Here is a 19,464-nt window from a genome sequence, read left to right as displayed (position 1 = left end):
CATATATGTCAATGATATGTCACTATTTTTTAAATTAAAAGTTAAAAATATGATAAGAAACTGGATGAGGGCATAAGAGATTGAAGTAAAATATTGTCATACAGTATGTGACAGTATCCTCATGTTTCCTAGTCTCACAACCCAAAATTAGTGTGAATTTATTTCCATCGCAAAAATGAGTCATCACAAAAGTCGAGAACAGTGATTCTTCTGAACAGAAACATAATGAATGCAATCCAAATACTGTACATTTCAAATCAATTTCAATATGCCACAAACAGCAAGACAAAGTAGTCATACTCCCAAGCTCCCAACTGGCATTTTGTAACATGAACATACATGTCCATACTGGGTCATCGCTCAAATGTGTCCCACAAAACGGGAAGCAGCTCGAAGTGGGGGAAAAAAAAAAAAGAGTGAGTCTTCACAAGTCTGAATTACTGCGGTCAGAGTCAAAGGGCCATGTGCAAGGTTTTCTCCCATGGTGTTATCGCCAATCACAACGTGCGGCATCAGAACCCGGTGCTCTCCATTCCCTAAGCCTCTCCCTTCCCCTCGGCCTGTGTCTGATAGATAAGGAATGATAAAAAAAAAAGAAAGAATATGGAGCGGGAGTGAAATGAAGACAGAAACAACGAGGGAGAGAGAGACAAAGACAGAAGGGGGAGAGAGCAAGGTAGAGGGATGCAGAGATAGCCAAGCAAGCTTAGGGTTAGAGAAAAGATAAAGGAGGTGATGGTAGCCAATGGGCAACGCGAGACCAGGAGAGAAAAAGCAGGATTGGAAAATGAGAGAGATAGTAGAAGGCCAGGGGGATCGGGAGATTAGGCTGAATCATCTTTTAAGTGATGACCTTAAAAACACACACTCAGCTGGATGCCAAACCCTGGGGCCTTGTGTGTGTGTGTGTGTGTGTGTGTGTGTGTGTGTGTGTGTGTGTGTGTGTGTGTGTGTGTGTGTGTGTGTGTGTGTGTGTGTGTGTGTGTGTGTGTGTGTGTGTGTGTGTGTGTCAGCAGCAGCAGCCATCTTCTTTGTTTCCAAGTAGCAGGGAATTCACTCTAAACAGTCGCAAGTCTGCCGTCTTTATGTTGAGCCCGCCCACCGACTCTACACACGATGTGATTGGCCTAACCAGAATTGGGTTTTTCCAGCTCACAAGCCAACGAAGAGTTGCTAGACTGACCCTGGCTGCCAGTTTGCTGCCGCTAGGGTGCGTCTAGATTTCTAAGCTTGTGAAAACTCATTCGAACATTCAAACTCTGGTCCACTAGAAAACCGGGTCTCAGTTTGGCTGATTCACGTTAGGTAAGAATGCGATCTGAGCCAAATATATCGAGTGAACCAATAAACAGGGAAAGCACTAGCCTGCAGTTTAAATTAAACATTGCACATAATTTACCAATGATTCAAATCCATATTTTATGACCACACATTGCTCGTCGTGTGTGTGACAACACATCCTAATCTCTCTCTCATCAGGGCCCACCCTCTACTTCATACGCTGTCTTGTCAGCTTTTCATACTGTTTGCCTTCTTCTAAAATATTAAAAAAACACCAAAGCAAAACCTGAAAACCCAAGACCACATCCATTTGATGTTTTGGTGTCATTTTTACTGATGCCAGGAAATACCAGACTCTCATTCATCTGCCTTCATCCGTCTTCCTGCTCTCTTTCTGCATAAGTCTGGTATTTAGCTTGGCTGTTTTCTTGTTTTGCCACCCTGTCTTTCTTTCTGGTCTGTCTGTCCGCTCTGCTTGTCTCCTCGCCTTTATGTGCGTTGGTTTCTTTGGTCTCTGTCTGTCGGCTTACGCTGTTTCTGCTTCTCTGTGTCAGTGTTTCTCCAGCTGTCAGAGTTTCTCTCTTTCTGTAAGTCCCTTGTCTCTTTCTCAAACATCATTTCCTGTGTGCGAGTGTGTGTGTGTGTCTGTGTGTGTGCGCTTATCGTGTGCATGAGCATGCTTAAGCTATATGTGTGGCTGTGTTGACTGGGTGCCCGTGTGCCATGACTGTTTGTGTGATTAATCACTCTCCTTCTGTCTAAGGTGTGAAGTATTTTTCGCTGACGAAATTTATTTCCGCTTTGAAAAACAGATATTGGGAAGTCGCTGCCAACAGCGCAGTGACAACATCTTCAATATCTCAAAACTAACTCATTCACACTGTAATCAATTGCTTTTCCCTTAACAGTTGGTATAGAAGAAGAATGCCTACTTACCTTTTAATCCATTTTAACAGTGTTTAATCCATTTACAGATAATCTTACTAAAGCCGTTTGACCATGTATACACTCTACATGGTTGTACACTTATACTCTGTGTGTTGCTCTATGACTGTGCAAACGGTGGCCGTGTGAATGTGATTGGGTCTCAGGTCCCCTCAGAAGACTGGGGAGGTGGCTATGGCGGCGGGGGTGCAGCCGACATCGGAGGGGAGATTCCATGCCGTCGGATGCGGAGCGGCAGCTACATCAAGGCCATGGGTGATGATGACAGTGCCGACTCAGACACCAGCCCAAAAGCCTCGCCTAAGTCCACCCTGATCGCCCAGAGGGAAGCCTTCAGACGATCTATCAGCATGGATCAAAGGTCAAATGTCCCAAATGGGGTGTTTCTATAAATATTTAAAGGCCCTCCAGCTGAGCATGCTGCTCTGTATAAAAGGTTGTTGATACCCACTTTCTGGCCTATATCATGTTCGGGTAGTTAGATTTCTGTTTGCTCCATTTGACTTTTGACTGCTTACATTTTGCCATGGAATGTCTTTAATATTCTTTGCAATGGTGGTAAGGCGTATGGGTTCAAACAAGGGATAGAAGAAAAAAAAATGATCACAGTACATTACAAAACAAATCAAACACATGTTCACCACTTTAATTAAAATCTTTACATTGGGTGTTGTTAGAATAGAAAACCTGAATTTTAACACCAAAACCCAGGAGTATACATTTTTAAGTTCTTAAAAAGTGACACTCCAGGGATTTAGGATTGCACTTCTATGAAGTTCAAGGACTTTAAAAGCACTGGAGCCTACATGTCCCATACAGCAACTCAAAAGCATTTTTTAGTCAATCCTCTTTGCTTTGTAAATCTGTCTTGCAAACACATTGGCGCACTCCCAAAGTGAGCCCTGAGGACTAAAGACTCACAGACTTAATCGATCTCAGGTGCTAAGTGAGCAAGTGTGTGTGGCCACATGGGCTCGGGTCGGTATAAATGGGATTGGGACAGCACTTCACGAGATCTAGTTACCTTGGCGACGTTTACTAAATATGTAGTAGACACTTGCAGGTTTGGGAATTTTCATTTTAAGTTTGTTGCTCTCTACACAGCCAAGGCCCAGGGGACGGCTGGCTGATTTAAAAAAAAAAAAAAAAAAAAAAAGTAAAGGTCTTGTTTTACAAGCTGGACAACAGGTCTGTTCATGAGTCTGCATGTGAACTCATGTAAAGAATAAAGGATACATTATTATTTAAAAAAAGGGCTTGGTAAGTGTGTACTCAAACCCTCACTCTCTTTGAAATCCGACATTGGGACAACTCTAAGCCCTTACAAAGTTTGCAAGAACGCTCACCAAAGTCTGTGAGTCCGGACTTTGGGGATTGGGCCCATTGAGTATGTAATGCAAACCTTACGTCTGGCCCTGACAACCAACACAGGTGTTTTCAGTCAATCTGGCTGATTAGCTCTCTTCCCAGGAGGGTGTGGGTGTGTATAGACTGAATGACTGACATCTTACTCAGCCTCTGTTTAGCTCTGTTGCACCTGATAGGGCAGGATAAACGGAAGCTTTAGCATTCTTTTTCTAAATTCTGGCCCACCTTCCACCTTGAGCTGAGGCCTAATCAGCCAGAGTTCCTGAAATCACCTTCTTACACACACACACACACACACACACACACACACACACACCACACACCACACACACACACACACACACACACACACACACACACACACAACACACACACACACACACACACACACACACACACACACACACACACACACTAAATGCAACGCTTTTGCTCCAATTTTTCATGAGCTGAACTCGAAGATCTGAGACTTCTTTCATGTAAAAGGCTGATTTCTCTCAAATATTGTTCACAAATCTGTCTAAATCTGTGTTAGTGAGCACTTCTCCTTTGCCGAGATAATCCATCCGCCTCACAGGTGTGTCATATCAAGATGCTGATTAGACAGCATGATTATTGCACAGGTGTGCCTTAGGCTGGCCACAATAAAAGGCCACTCTAAAATGTGCAGTTTTAGCAAAAGAATAAATAAATAAAAAAAGAAAGTTGACGAATATTGGCAGGACCTGGAACACGCCGTCGTTCACGCTGATCCAGAGCATCCCTCACTGGGTGACATGACTGGTGAGTATGCTGGCCATATAAGAACTGGGATGTTCCAGCTTCCAGGAATGGTGTACAGATCCTTGCAACGTGAGACCGTGCATTATCATGCTGCAACATGAGGTGATGGTCGTGGAGGAATGGCAACAATGGGCCTCAGGATCCCGTCACGATATCTCCGTGCATTTAAAACGCCATCAATAAAATGCACCTGTGTTCGTCCATAACATACACCTGCCCATACCATAACTCCACCGCTACCATGGGCCAGTAGATCTAGATTGGGACATCAGCAAACTCCTCAACCACACAACGACATACACGGTGCCTGCCATCTGCCCTGGACAGTTAAAACAGGGATTAATCTGTGAAGAGAACACCTCTACCTCTCCAAAGTGCAAGATGCCATCAATTATGAGCATTTGTCCACTTAAGTCGGTTACAACGACCAACTGCAGAGAGGTCGAGACCCCGATGTTGACAACGAGCATGCAGAAGAGCATCCCTGAAATGGTTTCTGACAGTTTGTGCAGAACTTCTTTGGTTATGCAAACCGATTGTTGCAGCAGCTGTTTAGGTGGTTGATCTCAGAGAATCTTGGAGTTTGAAGATGCTGGATGTGGAGGTCTTGGGCTGGTGTAGTTACATGAGGTCTGCTTTGTGAGGCCGGTTGGATGTACCGCCAAATTCTCTGAAACACCTTTGGAGACGGCTTATGGTGGAGAGATGAACATTTAATTCATGGGCAACAGCTCTGGTGGAAATTCTTGCGCTCCTTCAAAACTTGCAACATCTCTTGCATTGTACTGTGTGTTAAAACTGCACGTTTTAGAGTGGCCTTTTATTGTGGCCAGCCTACAGCACACCTGTGCAATAATCATGCTGTCTAATCAGCATCTTGATATGACACACCAGTGAAATGGCTGGATTTTCTCAGCAAAGGAGCAACGTTTTTTTCTTAGGATGATCTGGCTTCTTTTCTGTGCTGTTTTGTTTTTGTCTTTGTAATTTGTCTCAACCCTCCATGCTTTCTAAATTTGTGTTGTCACACATTCAGTGTGAAATGCAAACTAAAGTTCAGATTCTCTGCCCGAGCCTGACCCAATCAGAGGACCGGGTCAGGCCGATATGTCCCGCTATCTTCAGGCTAGGCTGGCTTCTTGATCAAGCATTTGTGTTTTTTTTAAATAATTACTTTATTGGCCCAATTGGATGTGGAGAAAGCTATGCCTCTCCAGCTTCTCCAGTAGCTCTGGGTAGGCTATATGTCCTGCACTGAGTGCGAGGTAAACTGTGCTAAATCGTGTCTTCCCCATCTGTACCACTGGTTTTGATAATTCCACAACCACGCCAGATTGTTTCAGGTGTCTCACGAGTCCTTCAGCAGCTGATATGGTCTCGCCTGCAGACCATGGCGAAGGACAGTATTAATTATGTGATTGAGACAAGAAGTCTCCTATATGGTTCCAGGGCTTTGATCATGTTGCTGCCTTGATATGTTACCACACAAGTTTCTTCATTGGGATCCATTTGCGATCCATTCCATCGCAGTTCACATGCTTCGTCCTTGTTGCATTATTCATTAAGATAATTCTAAACCGATTTCTGTAGTTCAAACAACTCACAATTGTAGTTGAGAACGTCAGTTATAACGGCCCAAGTATTAAAAATTGTCTGGTTTAAATCGGGCTTATAATTACAGTTAATGTGTTGATTTTTTTTCTTTTTTTGGGCCCGATCTAAGCTTTAATGCAAACCACACGTCTGTAGTCTTTATACTGGGATATTAGGACTTCAGAACATTTGTGTCTCTTTAAGATATTCCTGATTGTCCTAACCACAGTATTTTAGGATGAGGATTTGATCACAATGTGATATGTATAGACAATAATTGATAATGTTGAATTGCGGCGGTACTGATTCCAGTGGATTTGGAAGAAGCCTGAGAACCAGTTCCCTACCACATGATACAAAAAATATTCACTTGGACATATACATCTCACAAGGGCCTTCACAATGAAAAAAGGACTCTTCAACAATAAACAAATGTGTCTTTAATGACAAGGTAAGGTGTATAAAAGGAGTTTCAATGAAAATAAACCAATAAAGAAAGCAAAAACTCTTGCAGAAATTCTCAAGCTAGGTTTCAGAATGCTCAAAATCACCCACTATCAGAAAAGCAAAGAAGTCTCAAAAATACCTAAAGACCAGAGTTTCTGGCTGACATATCAGCTGAAATAAGGTCTACATTAAGTCAAGGAGCCCCAGGTGTGCAATTTCCCCCCGCCCCCAAGGTGTCACACCCTGATTGGCCAAGAGGGGAAATGCACAAAGCCGCTCTCAATTCTTATTTCGGAGCCCAGTCCCCACACCCTGCAACCTGCGAGGTGGTCTGGATAAGCCTCTAATCAACTCAAGGGCATTCAGCTAAAATACTGAGACAAAAATATGAAATGGGAGGTGACAGCAAGTACCAAGAATGAGAGACTGCTACAGAATTATTGCCTAACACTAGTGCAAACATTAACAAATCCAACCTTTTTTATCAGCACAGTTAATTTAGCTGTATTAAAAAAGAAATGAAGTAGTATTTGTGTCCTTATCGTGTATACAGTAGTGGATGACTTCATATGGGCTCCTTGGCAACTTGGCTGTCATTTGACAGAATTAACTGCACTTCTGAATAACCAACATTAAAAACTAAATGTACTAAAATGTTGAACTATTTCAAATAAGATGAACAAATGGTAGTAAGATGATGCATTGGAGTCGCTTCTTTTCTGTCTTGTTTTGTTGTTGTCTTTGTAATTTGTCTCAATGTCATTGTAACTCAGGGCCCCTCATTGATTATTGGCCCCTTGATTTCTCGAGTATATTGAATGAATGAATAAATATATGGGAATGCAGCATTACAGCGCTCCAAATGACTCCAGATGGCATAGTCATAAAGCATGACTCAGTGAAATGTTAAATAAATGTGGGAATTGTACAGCCCAAATGTATGAATCTGTCGTTATACACTGTGGTTGTTAGTCATTATAATTAATGCTGATTATGTGTGTTATTTATTACTTTAGGTACTCGTGTAAGCAGTGTACGGACTCCTACCCCAACAGCCGAACGACACCCAAAACCCAATCTCGCTCTCGTAGTTACACCCGCTCTCTGACCAGCTCACAGGTAACACACAATGTGGTTTATTTGTGTGAAAATATGGATTTGTAAAGAATTGGAAGGGGGGGGGGAAATTTCAGTTGAAGTTGACTATTAGCCATATTATGTCTCCCTCGTGTTCCCTCTTGTCCTTCAGCTGGGAGACTCCTTAAACCGTCAGTTTGAGGCGGTGTGTGAGACCATGTTCGGCGAAGTGGAGTCTCAAGCCGTCGAGGCCTTGGACCTTCCAGGTGTTTTCCGCACTCGCAGCCACAGCTACGTCCGCGCCATCCAGGCCGGCTGTTCCCAGGACGACGACTGCCTCTCTGTGTTCTCCATGTCGGGCCCCCAGGGAAGCATCAAGGCTGGGGCCGGTGAGTGTGTGCATGCGTGTGGCGTGCCGTACCAATAAATGCACGTCTGTGGCGTCTGCGTGTGTGTTAGAAGAGTGTGTGGTTGTTTTTCATGTGGTGGCAACCTGGTGGGGGCACAGCAGGACAGTCAGTGGGAGAAGGGATTTTATGACAGCTTGTGTCTGCTTCCCTCACACATTGCGCAGCTGCGTGCAATATGTGAATCCATTTTTAATGATTAACCTTTTTTTCTTCTCTATTCTTTCAAACTCTGTGATCTCACTTTTCCACCCAATCCTTCTGCAGCACTTTCCTCGTGTCTTGTGCATATGCGTGCATGCTATATGCATAGACTTGTGTTTATGTTATTGTGCATGCTCTTTTATCTGTCAATTCTGCATCTCATCTATCTTATCACCCTCCCCAGTTTGATCGCAGGTTTCTCGGGCTCGTTATAATGATAGCTTAGTGTCTCCAGCTGCTGCTTTCTCTTTGTCTATCTGTCTTCCATTTGTCTCTCTTTCTGGTGTAGTCTCACTCTTTTGCCTTCCCACTCTGCATCACTCTTTACTTGAAATGTGTTTTTTGTGCATTTTGTGTTGATCTCTGATGATTTTTGTTTGATTTTTGCAATCATGCTCCAGCCTAATTGTGTGTTTGTGTGTGTGTGTGTGTGTGTGTGTGTGTGTGTCACCTCGTAAGACACAACTGTCTAAGCTGAACCAGCCAATCCCCCCCCTATGATATTTATTAAAGCCTCTGTGAAGTGTAAAATACACCAACTACCAAACACACATGTGCAGGACACAGACACATGCACCCACATACATCCATGCTCCCATACTGGAGCTTAGAGCTTCATGCTCTGGATCTTTGTAAACTGTGACAAGCTGGTTGGTGTTGAAGATGCTTAGAAAGAAATGCATGAAAGTGTGATCCTTTTTATTCACTGAAAATAAAATGTGCGCATGCGTGCATTGACGTGCGTTTGTACGAAGCTGTGAGGGAGGAGAAAGAGACAGAATCGGCCTCTCTCTCAATACCTCTCTCAGGAAATTGCTTTATCTTCCTAAGAAACCGAGTTAGCAAGTTGGCTCAAGGGAAGAGGTTTTCTTTTGTCACATCTGACAAGTCTGTCTTCTTCCACCACATCGCTCCCTACCTTTAGCTAAAGATTAATAATAGCTGATTTTTGGGTGAAAAGTTATAGCTTTTGAGTTGCATTTATGACTCTCTATGTCACATCTTGAATTGGCATTATTATTTAATGATTTTTGTTGTTTTCTGTCTTTCTCTCTTTATTGGTTTACCTCCATTTTATGTCAACAAATCTCCCTCCTTTTACTTTTTGTCGTACGTTTCACCTTCTCCTTCCAGTCTGTCCCTTTTGTAAGTATCCCCCTCCCCTGCGGCCTTTTTCTAACACCCCACTATGCCTCTGTCTTCCTTTCTCCCGCTCTTCTGACACTTCAGTCTTTCCTTATCGTAAAGGTGCTCCTCCCCCACTTCCACCTCGCATGTCCAAGTCTTCGCTCTCGGTGCGAGCCCAGAGCAGCACCGAGTCCACCCAGGACGCCTACTTCCAGAGCAGCGGGCAGTTGACCTCAAGCGCAGGCCCCGGGCGGTCCAAGCAGCACAGCAACTCCGTGGACCTGGGCAGCACTGACGGCCCCTCGGGTCGCTCCTCCAGAGGAGGCTACTACACCGCCACAGGCCCTGGACGTTCCCAGCAGCACAGTAACTCGGCAGAGAGCCTCGATGGGGTCAGGGGTTCACGGGAGCTGGTGCCCTACGGAGTGGGTCCGGGATTTGGAGTGAGGCCAAAACACAGCAGCTCAGCTGACAGTCTGCTGGAAGGGCCACCAAGGCCGGCCAGGGAGAGGGACGGCAGGGTCGGGGGCAGCCTGGGGAAGTCAGTCTCTCTGCCTCAGAACAGCGTAGTGCTGTGTAAAGCCGGGGGGCAGGACGAAGGGCGTGGTGGGAGAAAGTGGAGGCCATCCATAGCTGTCCAGGTGAGAAAGGACTACATTGGGCTGCAACCAACTATTACAGACATGTAATCTTTTAATCTACAAATGTCAGAAAACAGATAGAAATGTCCAGCAGAAGTCTTAAAACAACTTGATTTGTGTTACCAAAGTACTCATTTTGATCAACTGACTAATCATTTCAGTACTAATCAAAGTACAATCCCAATTACACATGGTACACGTTGAAGAAACAGTTTGACATTTGGGGAACTCGAGTAATTTGTTTTCTTGAATCAAGAGTTAGATGAGAAGATCCATACCACTCTTTGTGATGAGTGGTGTCAATCTTCTCATCTAAGCCCCACTAACTAATGATAGAAGAATCCACATGTCTATTCCTTCCCTTCCAGTTGTGTATGGTGTGTTTAGGGTCAGCAAAAACCTCTGATTGTGGTGCTCTGTGGCTTCTTGTGTTCCAGGTGGACAGCTCAGAGACTCTGTCAGATTCAGACGCAGAGGGCAAAGCTCTTACAGAGGTCCACTCTATAGGAGTCCAAGTGGAAGATGACAAAAGGTAATGGAAACACAACTAGAAATCAAAGCAGGGAACAAGTATTCATCTTTGAAAACCTCTTACCAACTTGAAGTGTGTTTATTTTGCTTGACATTTAACGTGCCCTAATTATAGACACAATCTTGCAAACTGCGCGTTTGGTAATTTGCTTACTTTTCTTTGCCCCAAAATATGTGGCTTCATCAAGAGCTTTCCGTCTTTGCACAGTAATTTATGTGAATAATTGTAATATTTAATTTGAAAAAGCCTTCTATCTCCTGGGCATCCAACAGTGAAGCCACCTATGGTTGATTTCTAGGCTGGATCCTATTATTTCATTTAACATTTCATCAGACATCACAGCTTGAACTCAGTAACACTTTGTTCCAAGAATGTCTTGTTTTTCAACTGTAACCATGACTACTGGAAATCATACACTCGACATGACTTTCACACATGATGCAGCCCTTATCCTAATTATATCCAGCAGCGTTTACGAATCAGATTTACACGCGTGCATGCGAGCACTCGCAACATCGCATACTTCCCAACCCCCAAATACTGTGTGATCAGGTTAACAACGTCCCCAACCTCCTGCAACCATCAAGGGGGACGGTGTAACGTCGCGGGGGGGGGGGGCAGAAGTGCGAAAATGGACAATCTGAGTCACACCTCATGAGACAGCAAAACAGGATGAGGGGAGGTGGGGTCTAAACTTGTAATAGCGTAAACACTCATCACTGAGTCCACTGACGTGACATTTGCACACACGGGTGCGTCATATGCCAGAGGATTTAGCAGGGCTTATCACAACAGTGAGTAGTAGTGACTGCAGTGACAGCATGGCTATCTTGCTCAAATAGGAATGTGCAATCATTAGAAGAAAAAACTGACTTGAGTAATGCTTCTGCATGGGATACTCTGTGTGACTGGGTGGCCGTGGGCCTGCTGTGACTCCCTGCGTTGCAGGCGGGCCCGTTTCAAGCGCTCCAACAGCGTGACCGCAAGCGTGCAGGCCGACCTGGACCCCGAGGGCTTCCCCGGGCTCAGCATCGCCGTGCCAACGCAGGACAAGAGTCTCCAGTTCGGCTGTTCCTTCCAAAGGCACTCGTCAGAGCCGGAGTCAGCTGGCCAGTTCGCAGATTGCCACCGCACCGTCCACACACAGGGACAATGGGCCTACAGAGAGGTAAGTCTGCTGTGATAGGCTGAACTGTATCTTATTATTCATAAGTCAGTGGTTCCTTGTTGATGTACTGTAGGTATTAGTAGAAGATCAGCAGATACCTCATGGTGAGATGAATTGCCACTAGACGTAGACATGAGGATTGAGGATGAGTTGTGCCAATTCAGGCTGTTCTCATGAACCAAAAGTAATGCACTGGAATTAGTGTGTATTCCACATATTTATTACTGTATGCGACACAATGACTGCTGATTTGTAAGAGCCCGAAGGATGGGTGGGTCATAAAACACAGGGCTTTCAAACATGGAAGTGGAGTTTGGGTCCCGAAGAAGTTAAGGTGAAAACACAAGATTTTCAGCCAGGAAACATGTTTTTATGTCCCGGGGAGTACTTCTAGAGGTGCCGGTGTTTGAACCCAAACCACAATCTTTTTCTAATTTAACTCATTATGGTGCCCAAACTTAACCCTTGTGTTGTCTTCACGTCAAAATTGAAAATCACCAACTTTTTCACTGTCACTTTGTTGACGTTTTGAAAACGATGTAACACTAACTCATTAACTTTAGTTTTACAGTTATTTTTGATAAACGGATAAATGGATAAACAATAAACCTAATTTATAGAAAAATATACCCAATGTTTCAGTTAGAAAACCAGAAATTAGGAATTATTTAGACTAAAATTAAAGGAATCGATGTTGATGCATAATCACAGACTAGAATATGTCAACTTTTAATCAATACTATTTCAAAACCACATCAATTTTTTCTCCAAATGCTGTAAAATTGAATAAGACACCCCAAAATGAAAAGTAGAGATTTGTACTTGCCAAAGAGCGTTGTGTGGAATCAATTATATGTTGTCTTGGGTAATTAAAAAGAACATTGATATAGGAAAACGAGTCAATTTGACCCGAGGACAACATGAGGGTTAACTGTCGTCGTCACCTTTTGTTAGCTAAACTTAACTGCAGCATCCATTAAAACAACCAGTACCACCCCGATGTACTCTACCCAGCTCACAGTAACCTTTTGTCAGCTAAATTCAACTGTAAAGACCGCTAAACTTAACTGTAGTGTGACCAGTCAAATGACAGGCTGGCGCTCACTGTAATTTCCTAGGATATCATACAAATTGTTGTGCATATGTTTTTTTGTATGATATCATGCGTACCCGTTCATGAGAAAGCATTGACCAATTAATAATGGGCCAAATACCATGGGTCCAACAGTTGTTTCCTATGTTAAACCAGGACTTTCTCCAGAGTGGCTATACCACTGAGGCCTGCCCAGCAGACCCACGGCCCCACCAGCACCCACACCTGCCTCCACGTTCCCACTCCCCTCTGCCCATCACCTCTGAGAGAGCTTGGGCGGGGACGCCGTCCCTGGAGGGCCCACGTAGCCTGCCCGACTCGGGCCGAGCCTCGCCCTGCATGAGAGACGGAGAGTTCTTCTTACGCCTCCTGCAGACCGAGGTGGAGAGGATGGAGGGCTGGTGCCAGAACATGGAGAGAGAGGCAGAGGAGAATGAACTGCCAGAGGAGAGTGAGTTTGGGAGAAGGATCGAAAGGGATCAGAGAAAAGGATAAACGATGAACGACTCTTGCATTTCTAAAAACTACTTGTGTGCTCTTTCCTCTCTAGTTCTCGAGCTGATACGAAACGCAGTTGGCAGTGCCCAGATGCTCATGTCTCAGAAAGTCCAGCAGTTCTTCCGCCTCTGCCAACAAAGTGTGGTGAGTGTGTGTGTGTGTGTGTGTGTGTGTGTGTGTGTGTGTGTGTGTGTGTGTGTGTGTGTGTGTGTGTGTGATGTCATGCAAAAAGCATGACAACACACATTACATAGGGTGCATGGTTTTGCTCAGATTCACTGTCGCTTAAGGCAAAATTACCCTGACCGCAAAAAACACTGCTTCAAAAAAAAAGGTCACGTGTAAGTTTGATGTCGGTCTCTCTTTCACAAATCCTTATATATCGCTTTGCCACCCATCATATGTTATATATGTCCTGTCTCCCTGCCTCCCCCCTCCCCCCCCAAGGACCCATCAGCATACCCGCAGCCCACCTCTCAGGACCTGGCAGGCTTCTGGGACCTGCTCCAGCTCAACATAGAGGATGTCAGGGTGAAGTTTCAGGACCTCCAGAGGCTCAAGGACTCTGGTTGGAGGCTCCCACCTGAAAAGAAGGTGAGAGGCCCAGGGGTCCAGACAGCCATGGTTTCCCTACAGCACTCCCCCAGATCTAAGATGGCAATGTGCAGAAGAGTAGCGCAGATGGCCGTGCCCTCCGCGCCTTTGCAGGCTGTGAAAATACAAAACACCAAGAGGAACTGAGCTGAGCTGCCCACGACATGGTGGAGTCTAAAAAATGCATATCAGTTCGTTTTAGTATTTATTGCAGCTGGTCAGACGGAAGAAAGTACTTGTCTGTTACATTATGATCTATAAAGGTTAGGCTACTCACTGATAAATTACATTATTCTTGATAAACTAACAATTCTTTTCTCTTTTCTTCTTTTTCTTTTTACATCACCTTTCGTTAACCTTTTTTCTTCTCCCATTCCATTTCCTTTAATTTACCTGATGCATGCGGGTGATGCTTTTTTCTTATTTTTTGTCATATCTTGGTCCGTGATTGTTCCTTACTTGAATTGTACCCTTTTGTTGGTGATTCTTCTCTTTGGTTTGCCATTCTGTTTGTTCCTTCCAATATCTCCTTTTTTTTTTGCATGGGATCCCTTTTGTACAACCATACAAAACCATTTTTTTCCACCACCCGACACAATAAATCCACTGTCCGTTTTCATCTTATATATATATATACATACATATGCGTATCACCATTGCCGGGCTAGGAGGATAAGAAGCTTCCTCCTCCCTTACCAAAGAAGCCAGCAGGAGGGGTGAGTGGCAGCCTCAGGGCCGATAGTGTCGGGGATGGGGGCGCTGGAGGTGGGTCGGGGGGCCTGGTGGTGCCTCGCATTGGTGGACATACCCTACCCATCAGGGAGAAGTCCCTGGACCTCGGGGACCGTCAGAGGACAGAAACGAGGAGGAGGCTGCTGCAGACTAAGCGTACCGCCTCCTTCAGGCAGAACTCAGCCACAGAGAGCGCAGACAGCATCGAGATCTACATCCCAGAGGCCCAGACTCGACTCTGAACACAAGCCTGAGGTGTGTCCCAACCACCTCCTCACTCAACCTCAGCCCTGCGAAGCTGACCTGCACACACCATTCTCAGTCTTTCTCTGAGCCCAGTTTTGGATCTTCTGTAGGTCATCGCTGTGTCTCCACTACCCTCCCTTCTGCATCTCCATCACTTCACTTACCGCAAATTCACTTTTCTTGACAGCAACGACAGCCATTTTAGTGTCTTGAAATGTGGACATTTTACTGACACAGAGGCCTAGATCTGAAATGGTAGCTAGCAGATATGAGTTATAGACTTTTTTGAAGTACTCGGAATTTCTTTTTGGCTGACTAATGAGAAGACAGTCCACTTTTATAACAGCAGTCAGCGGAGGTTCACGCAGTAGTAGCATGCCTGTGCGTGTTTACCCAGCACTTCTTCATCACTGAAAATAAAGGGCTTAACGGGCATAAAACCTCTGTGGATTCAAGGAGATGACAGAATATCACTATGGTTCCCCTGTTGCCATCTCCTGAATGCCATTTGCAACAGAATCAACTACGATATAGCCGCACTCTTCACTGATGCTATCAGTACGGATGAATAAACATTGATTCATTTCTCACCATCAGTTTAAATGCCCTTAATGTCAGATGGTTGGCAATCCCCAAAGAACATTCTCCAAGCATAGTCAGTCAACTCAAAGCTGGCACTTTCACTTTTCACCCAGGTGCCATCTGTCCACCCAGGCACCCAGTCAAAGAATATGAGAACTTTTCTTTTTTTTCTGTCTCTTTCCCTTATTCCTCACGTCCCGAGGATCCATCGACTACCCTCAGCATCCAACAGTGAGGCTGTCTGAATGTGCTAGTGCTGTTTGTACATAGCACACGCACACTCGTGTTTGCACAAAACCGAGCCGTTTTGCTTTTTATGTAGTCTCTCTGAAGTTTCAAGTGTTAAGAGTTGGAGTTGCTGGGAATTTTTAGGGGAATATATATATATTTTGGTGGCATTTTCAGGACTTAACTGAAAAGGGCCCCATTTCACTGTGAGACTTTACCACCACCAAGTGGTCAAATGAGGACCCAAACCAACACCCGTGGTCTGTGGAGAGTTCTTTCCACCTCAGTCAGGAATCAACAGACACCCTGATGAAACAGCCACGAAAGCAGATCCGTTTCTTTATTCCAGTTCTTTCCCTTCTCTTCTCTTCTCTAGACATATTTAGAGTGGACTTTCCCAAGGATATGTTCGCATACGTGCGAAGTAGTGAAAAGGGGGGGGGGGGAGAACTGCCAAAGTCTTCGGCCGAATCAACTCGCCTAACTTGAAGTACAATCCTCTCAGTTTCGCACAGCGCTGGTGAAAGGAGGCAATGATTTCTCTGAATCGAAAGGAAACAAAAGGTTAACGTAGCTCCCTCAACAGCCCATCCAAAGAGTCACCGAAGAGAGGAAACCACCTGTTATGAAACGATAGAAAAGAAGCAACATGATAGTGTTCGGTATTTACGCTGAGATTAGGTATGGAATTATGCTGTATGTGTTCGGTTCCCTTCCTCTTTATTTATTTCTTGAAATCATACTATCTGGTGTTTCCACGGAACAAAGTAGCATGATTTTAAAAGCTTCGAAGGGGTCTGGCTTATTTATTTATTTATTTATTTATTTATTTATTTATGTATGTCCGAACAGATGTTTCTAATTCTAGTAGTCTGTATGGACGGTGCCCGTAGGCTTGTACGCGTGTGTGTGAATGTGAAGGGCCGTGTGGGATGAAGCCCGTTGAAAAGTCCAAATCAGCGATTTTAAAGACCTAATAACACAAAATATAAGAATCTCTAAGCATGACCTGATATTTATTTATTTTTTATTTTTTTTTCTAACCTTTGGATGGAATGTGTTGGCAAAATGTGATATTTTAATGGGAGATGTATATTTTATAATGTAATCTACATTTCTAGATTAGTAGAGACTATTAAGTACAGTATATGTACGAAAACAGCATATATCAAATGTGAACTACTACAGTATTATTATGATAGATTATAGCATTGTGTGAAACTACAGCTGTGTGGCATATCCAGACTCAGTACATGTGAAAAAGAGTTTCAAATGATTATAATCTTCAGTTCTTTGTGAGTGCTGGGTCAGGTTCACAGGGTATAACTGGCAAAAGGGTGTTAATTGCCAAGTAAGATCCTCCTTAGGCCTACTCTATATCTGTCTGTGGTTCTAACAACATATACTGCTGTATCCCCTCCCTGTATTCCCCCTTTAGAACCAACTACATGTGCCTAACCAGCTATATGTGGAGGTTTCCTTCTAACACAGTTTACAGTATATATATATATATATAGAGAGAGAGAGAGAGAGAGAAAGATATGTAAATAGAAAAGTATAAATATCTGCAAAGAATATTGTTAAAGCAAATGTTTTTATTGTGATGACACGCCACCCTTTGTCTCCCTCACTTTCACTTGCAATACACATATAAGACTGTCAGATTTTGTTGATGTTAATACTGCATGTTTTATGTTGACCTCCTTTGGGGAACAAAAAAAAAAGACGAAAATAAGCAGAATCTCATTTTTGACTGATAAAAGCAAAGCCAATTTTGTAGCTTCTAAACCTTTTTTTTTGTGATTGAAAACAAATGACAGGATTTTACAATGCCTCTATTTCAACGAGTCATGCCTTTGTACAAAGATGATATCCTTGGAGGACAATGACACCGGCAACCTTGAAACAGCAATCGACAATTTGATTTGAATCTCAACAGATCAATTTTAACAACCTCCATGTAAAACAAGCTGCCCCGGCGATGAAAACAAAAGAAGGGCTGAGAATCAGACGTCGTGTTTGATTCGTTCGCAGCAGTGTGGGTTGCAGAGCAGCCTTTTTTTTATCCCCCTCACCCTTCTCCTGTGGTACCCTCAGACTCTACAACATCTCAGTTTGACACAGCCCTCATCAAACAAAGCACAAATACCTGCTTTTATACTGTTACGCCACTGTGAAGGCCTCTCGACTCCACCCTCACAATCCTCGAACCTACACGCAGAGGGGTGGCAAGGTCTTTCCGTTACGAGTCAGCCTTGAAAGACACCAGAAATCAAAGAGGCTTTGTTGGATATTTATCCACCGTAGCAACTATTACTACTTCTTCAATTATTGCTGACTTTCTCCATTGGATCAAACGTTGAGATGTTAGACAGCCACCTTGCCTTGAAACAGGTCCATTGCATCCACATTTTCGCTGGTTTTTGATGTCCATACTTTTTGTTCAGTATTTCATCCATCCGTCCTGTGTATCTTCACGGTATAAATACAAGAGCCTCAGCTAGAAATAGCACCTGGGTGTATACTTGTGCAAACACGATCTGAGCACTCAGACTACTGTACGAACCCTTTTCACCTCTTTCTAGAAGGGCAAAAAAAAAAGCCACGCTGAAAGCCAGACGGACAAGTCAACTCAGAGTACCTCAGTTTCTAGCAGCGGTGTCTCCAACCCCGACCCAGGCCTCTGTCCTCAGGGGATTCTCTAACACCACATAACCGACGGACCCTGATAACACAGGACCAGATCAGTCCCGCAGGAATATTGTCCATATTCTCTGAATGAAAGGGGAAACCATTTGAGCTGTATCTTGTAGCCATTTTCTGAGATTGGAGAGCAGAATCACAGGCAGTGAAAGCGGTGGTGGTTGAGGCAAGAGCTCAATTGTGTCCTGTGCATCTGCAAAAACAACATGGAGCAGGAGGGATGCTGTAGCAGCAGATTTGAGTTTTAGTCATGCAGGAATTTCTGACAGGCAGAGCTGCTCTGGAGGAGAAAGCAAAGTCACTGGTTGAGTTCAACTTCAGTGGGAGAAGCCAAGGACCTATTTTTTTTTTTTTTGTCTGGCTAGGAGCTATTAGCTGTGACTTATTGTTCCATAACTCCCTGCAATAATTAAAACAGATCCGCTGTCAAAAAATGGCTAAAACGACCACGTCTTGTTTTGTTTTGGGCATTTTTCTGATGAGCAGCCTAGGTACATGTGTTTCAGCAGAATAGCAACAACAGGGAAATGTTGGGTTAGCAGCATGGCTTTGCCAGACCATTCACGCGCTACGGAGCGGAGGAGGGTCAGGCTAGTCCACACAGCATTCTGGGATGGGAGAAAAACATGCTTTGGTTTATCGGCATTTCTTTAAAGCAATCACAATCGTCTCAGGAGCCGCTGTAAAATAGTCTTGCGAGAAACTCAGATTGGACAGAGAGGCTAGCTAGCTGTCTGGATTTACCCTGCAGAGACATGAGGAGCAGACAACAACGGTCCTCATAAATCCACCGGAGTTTAGGATTCCAACACAAAGAAAGCAAAACATTAATGACACGTAGACAGAGGTTAACATACCTCTGATACAGCCTGAGGAAACGATGCAGTGAATACAGTACATGCGTCTTCACCTGTCCACCTCCCGTGCATAGGTAGGAAATATCAATCCACTGCGGGAATGGCGTACTCCACCACTAACACTGACAACTACTCCATAGAAAACATAATACGTGATGTAAATCCATTCTATAGCCACTGCTGAACAAAAGCCAGCCCCAGTCAGTATCAAAGACGGGATCTGGTTTCATAAAAAATCTTAAGAAATATATCCTTAATATTTATTTATACTACGACCAAACTTCCTTAAAACGATATTTTTTGGCTCTCCTCTCACCGGCTTTACTTCCCTCTGTCTCCAGAGCAGCTCGAACCCCT

The 19,464-nt window shown here is 44.0% G+C and overlaps 1 protein-coding gene across 2 annotated transcripts in view; it reads left to right on the top strand.

Annotated features, from left to right (window-relative positions):
• dlgap3 (discs, large (Drosophila) homolog-associated protein 3) overlaps nucleotides 1-16,520 on the top strand; it is a 136,364-nt gene extending 119,844 nt beyond the window's left edge. Inside the window, exons 4-14 of one of the 2 annotated variants that reach the window (XM_032536194.1) lie at nucleotides 2,373-2,587; nucleotides 7,434-7,536; nucleotides 7,667-7,883; nucleotides 9,240-9,251; nucleotides 9,354-9,874; nucleotides 10,312-10,406; nucleotides 11,355-11,574; nucleotides 12,824-13,118; nucleotides 13,218-13,309; nucleotides 13,613-13,759; nucleotides 14,428-16,520. In XM_032536194.1, coding sequence (XP_032392085.1) covers nucleotides 2,373-2,587; nucleotides 7,434-7,536; nucleotides 7,667-7,883; nucleotides 9,240-9,251; nucleotides 9,354-9,874; nucleotides 10,312-10,406; nucleotides 11,355-11,574; nucleotides 12,824-13,118; nucleotides 13,218-13,309; nucleotides 13,613-13,759; nucleotides 14,428-14,733 — 2,223 coding nt within the window. In that variant the 3' untranslated portion in view covers nucleotides 14,734-16,520. Of the gene's footprint in view, nucleotides 1-2,372; nucleotides 2,588-7,433; nucleotides 7,537-7,666; nucleotides 7,884-9,239; nucleotides 9,252-9,335; nucleotides 9,875-10,311; nucleotides 10,407-11,354; nucleotides 11,575-12,823; nucleotides 13,119-13,217; nucleotides 13,310-13,612; nucleotides 13,760-14,427 lie in introns of both variants that reach the window. The other variant, XM_032536193.1, reaches the window with a different exon arrangement.
• Nucleotides 16,521-19,464: the final 2,944 nt, after the last annotated feature.

Source organism: Etheostoma spectabile, chromosome 14 (genome assembly GCF_008692095.1).
Source record: "Etheostoma spectabile isolate EspeVRDwgs_2016 chromosome 14, UIUC_Espe_1.0, whole genome shotgun sequence".
NCBI lineage: Eukaryota > Metazoa > Chordata > Actinopteri > Perciformes > Percidae > Etheostoma > Etheostoma spectabile.
Note: the sequence above shows the minus strand (reverse complement) of the source record. Positions and strands in the feature narration are given on the sequence as shown.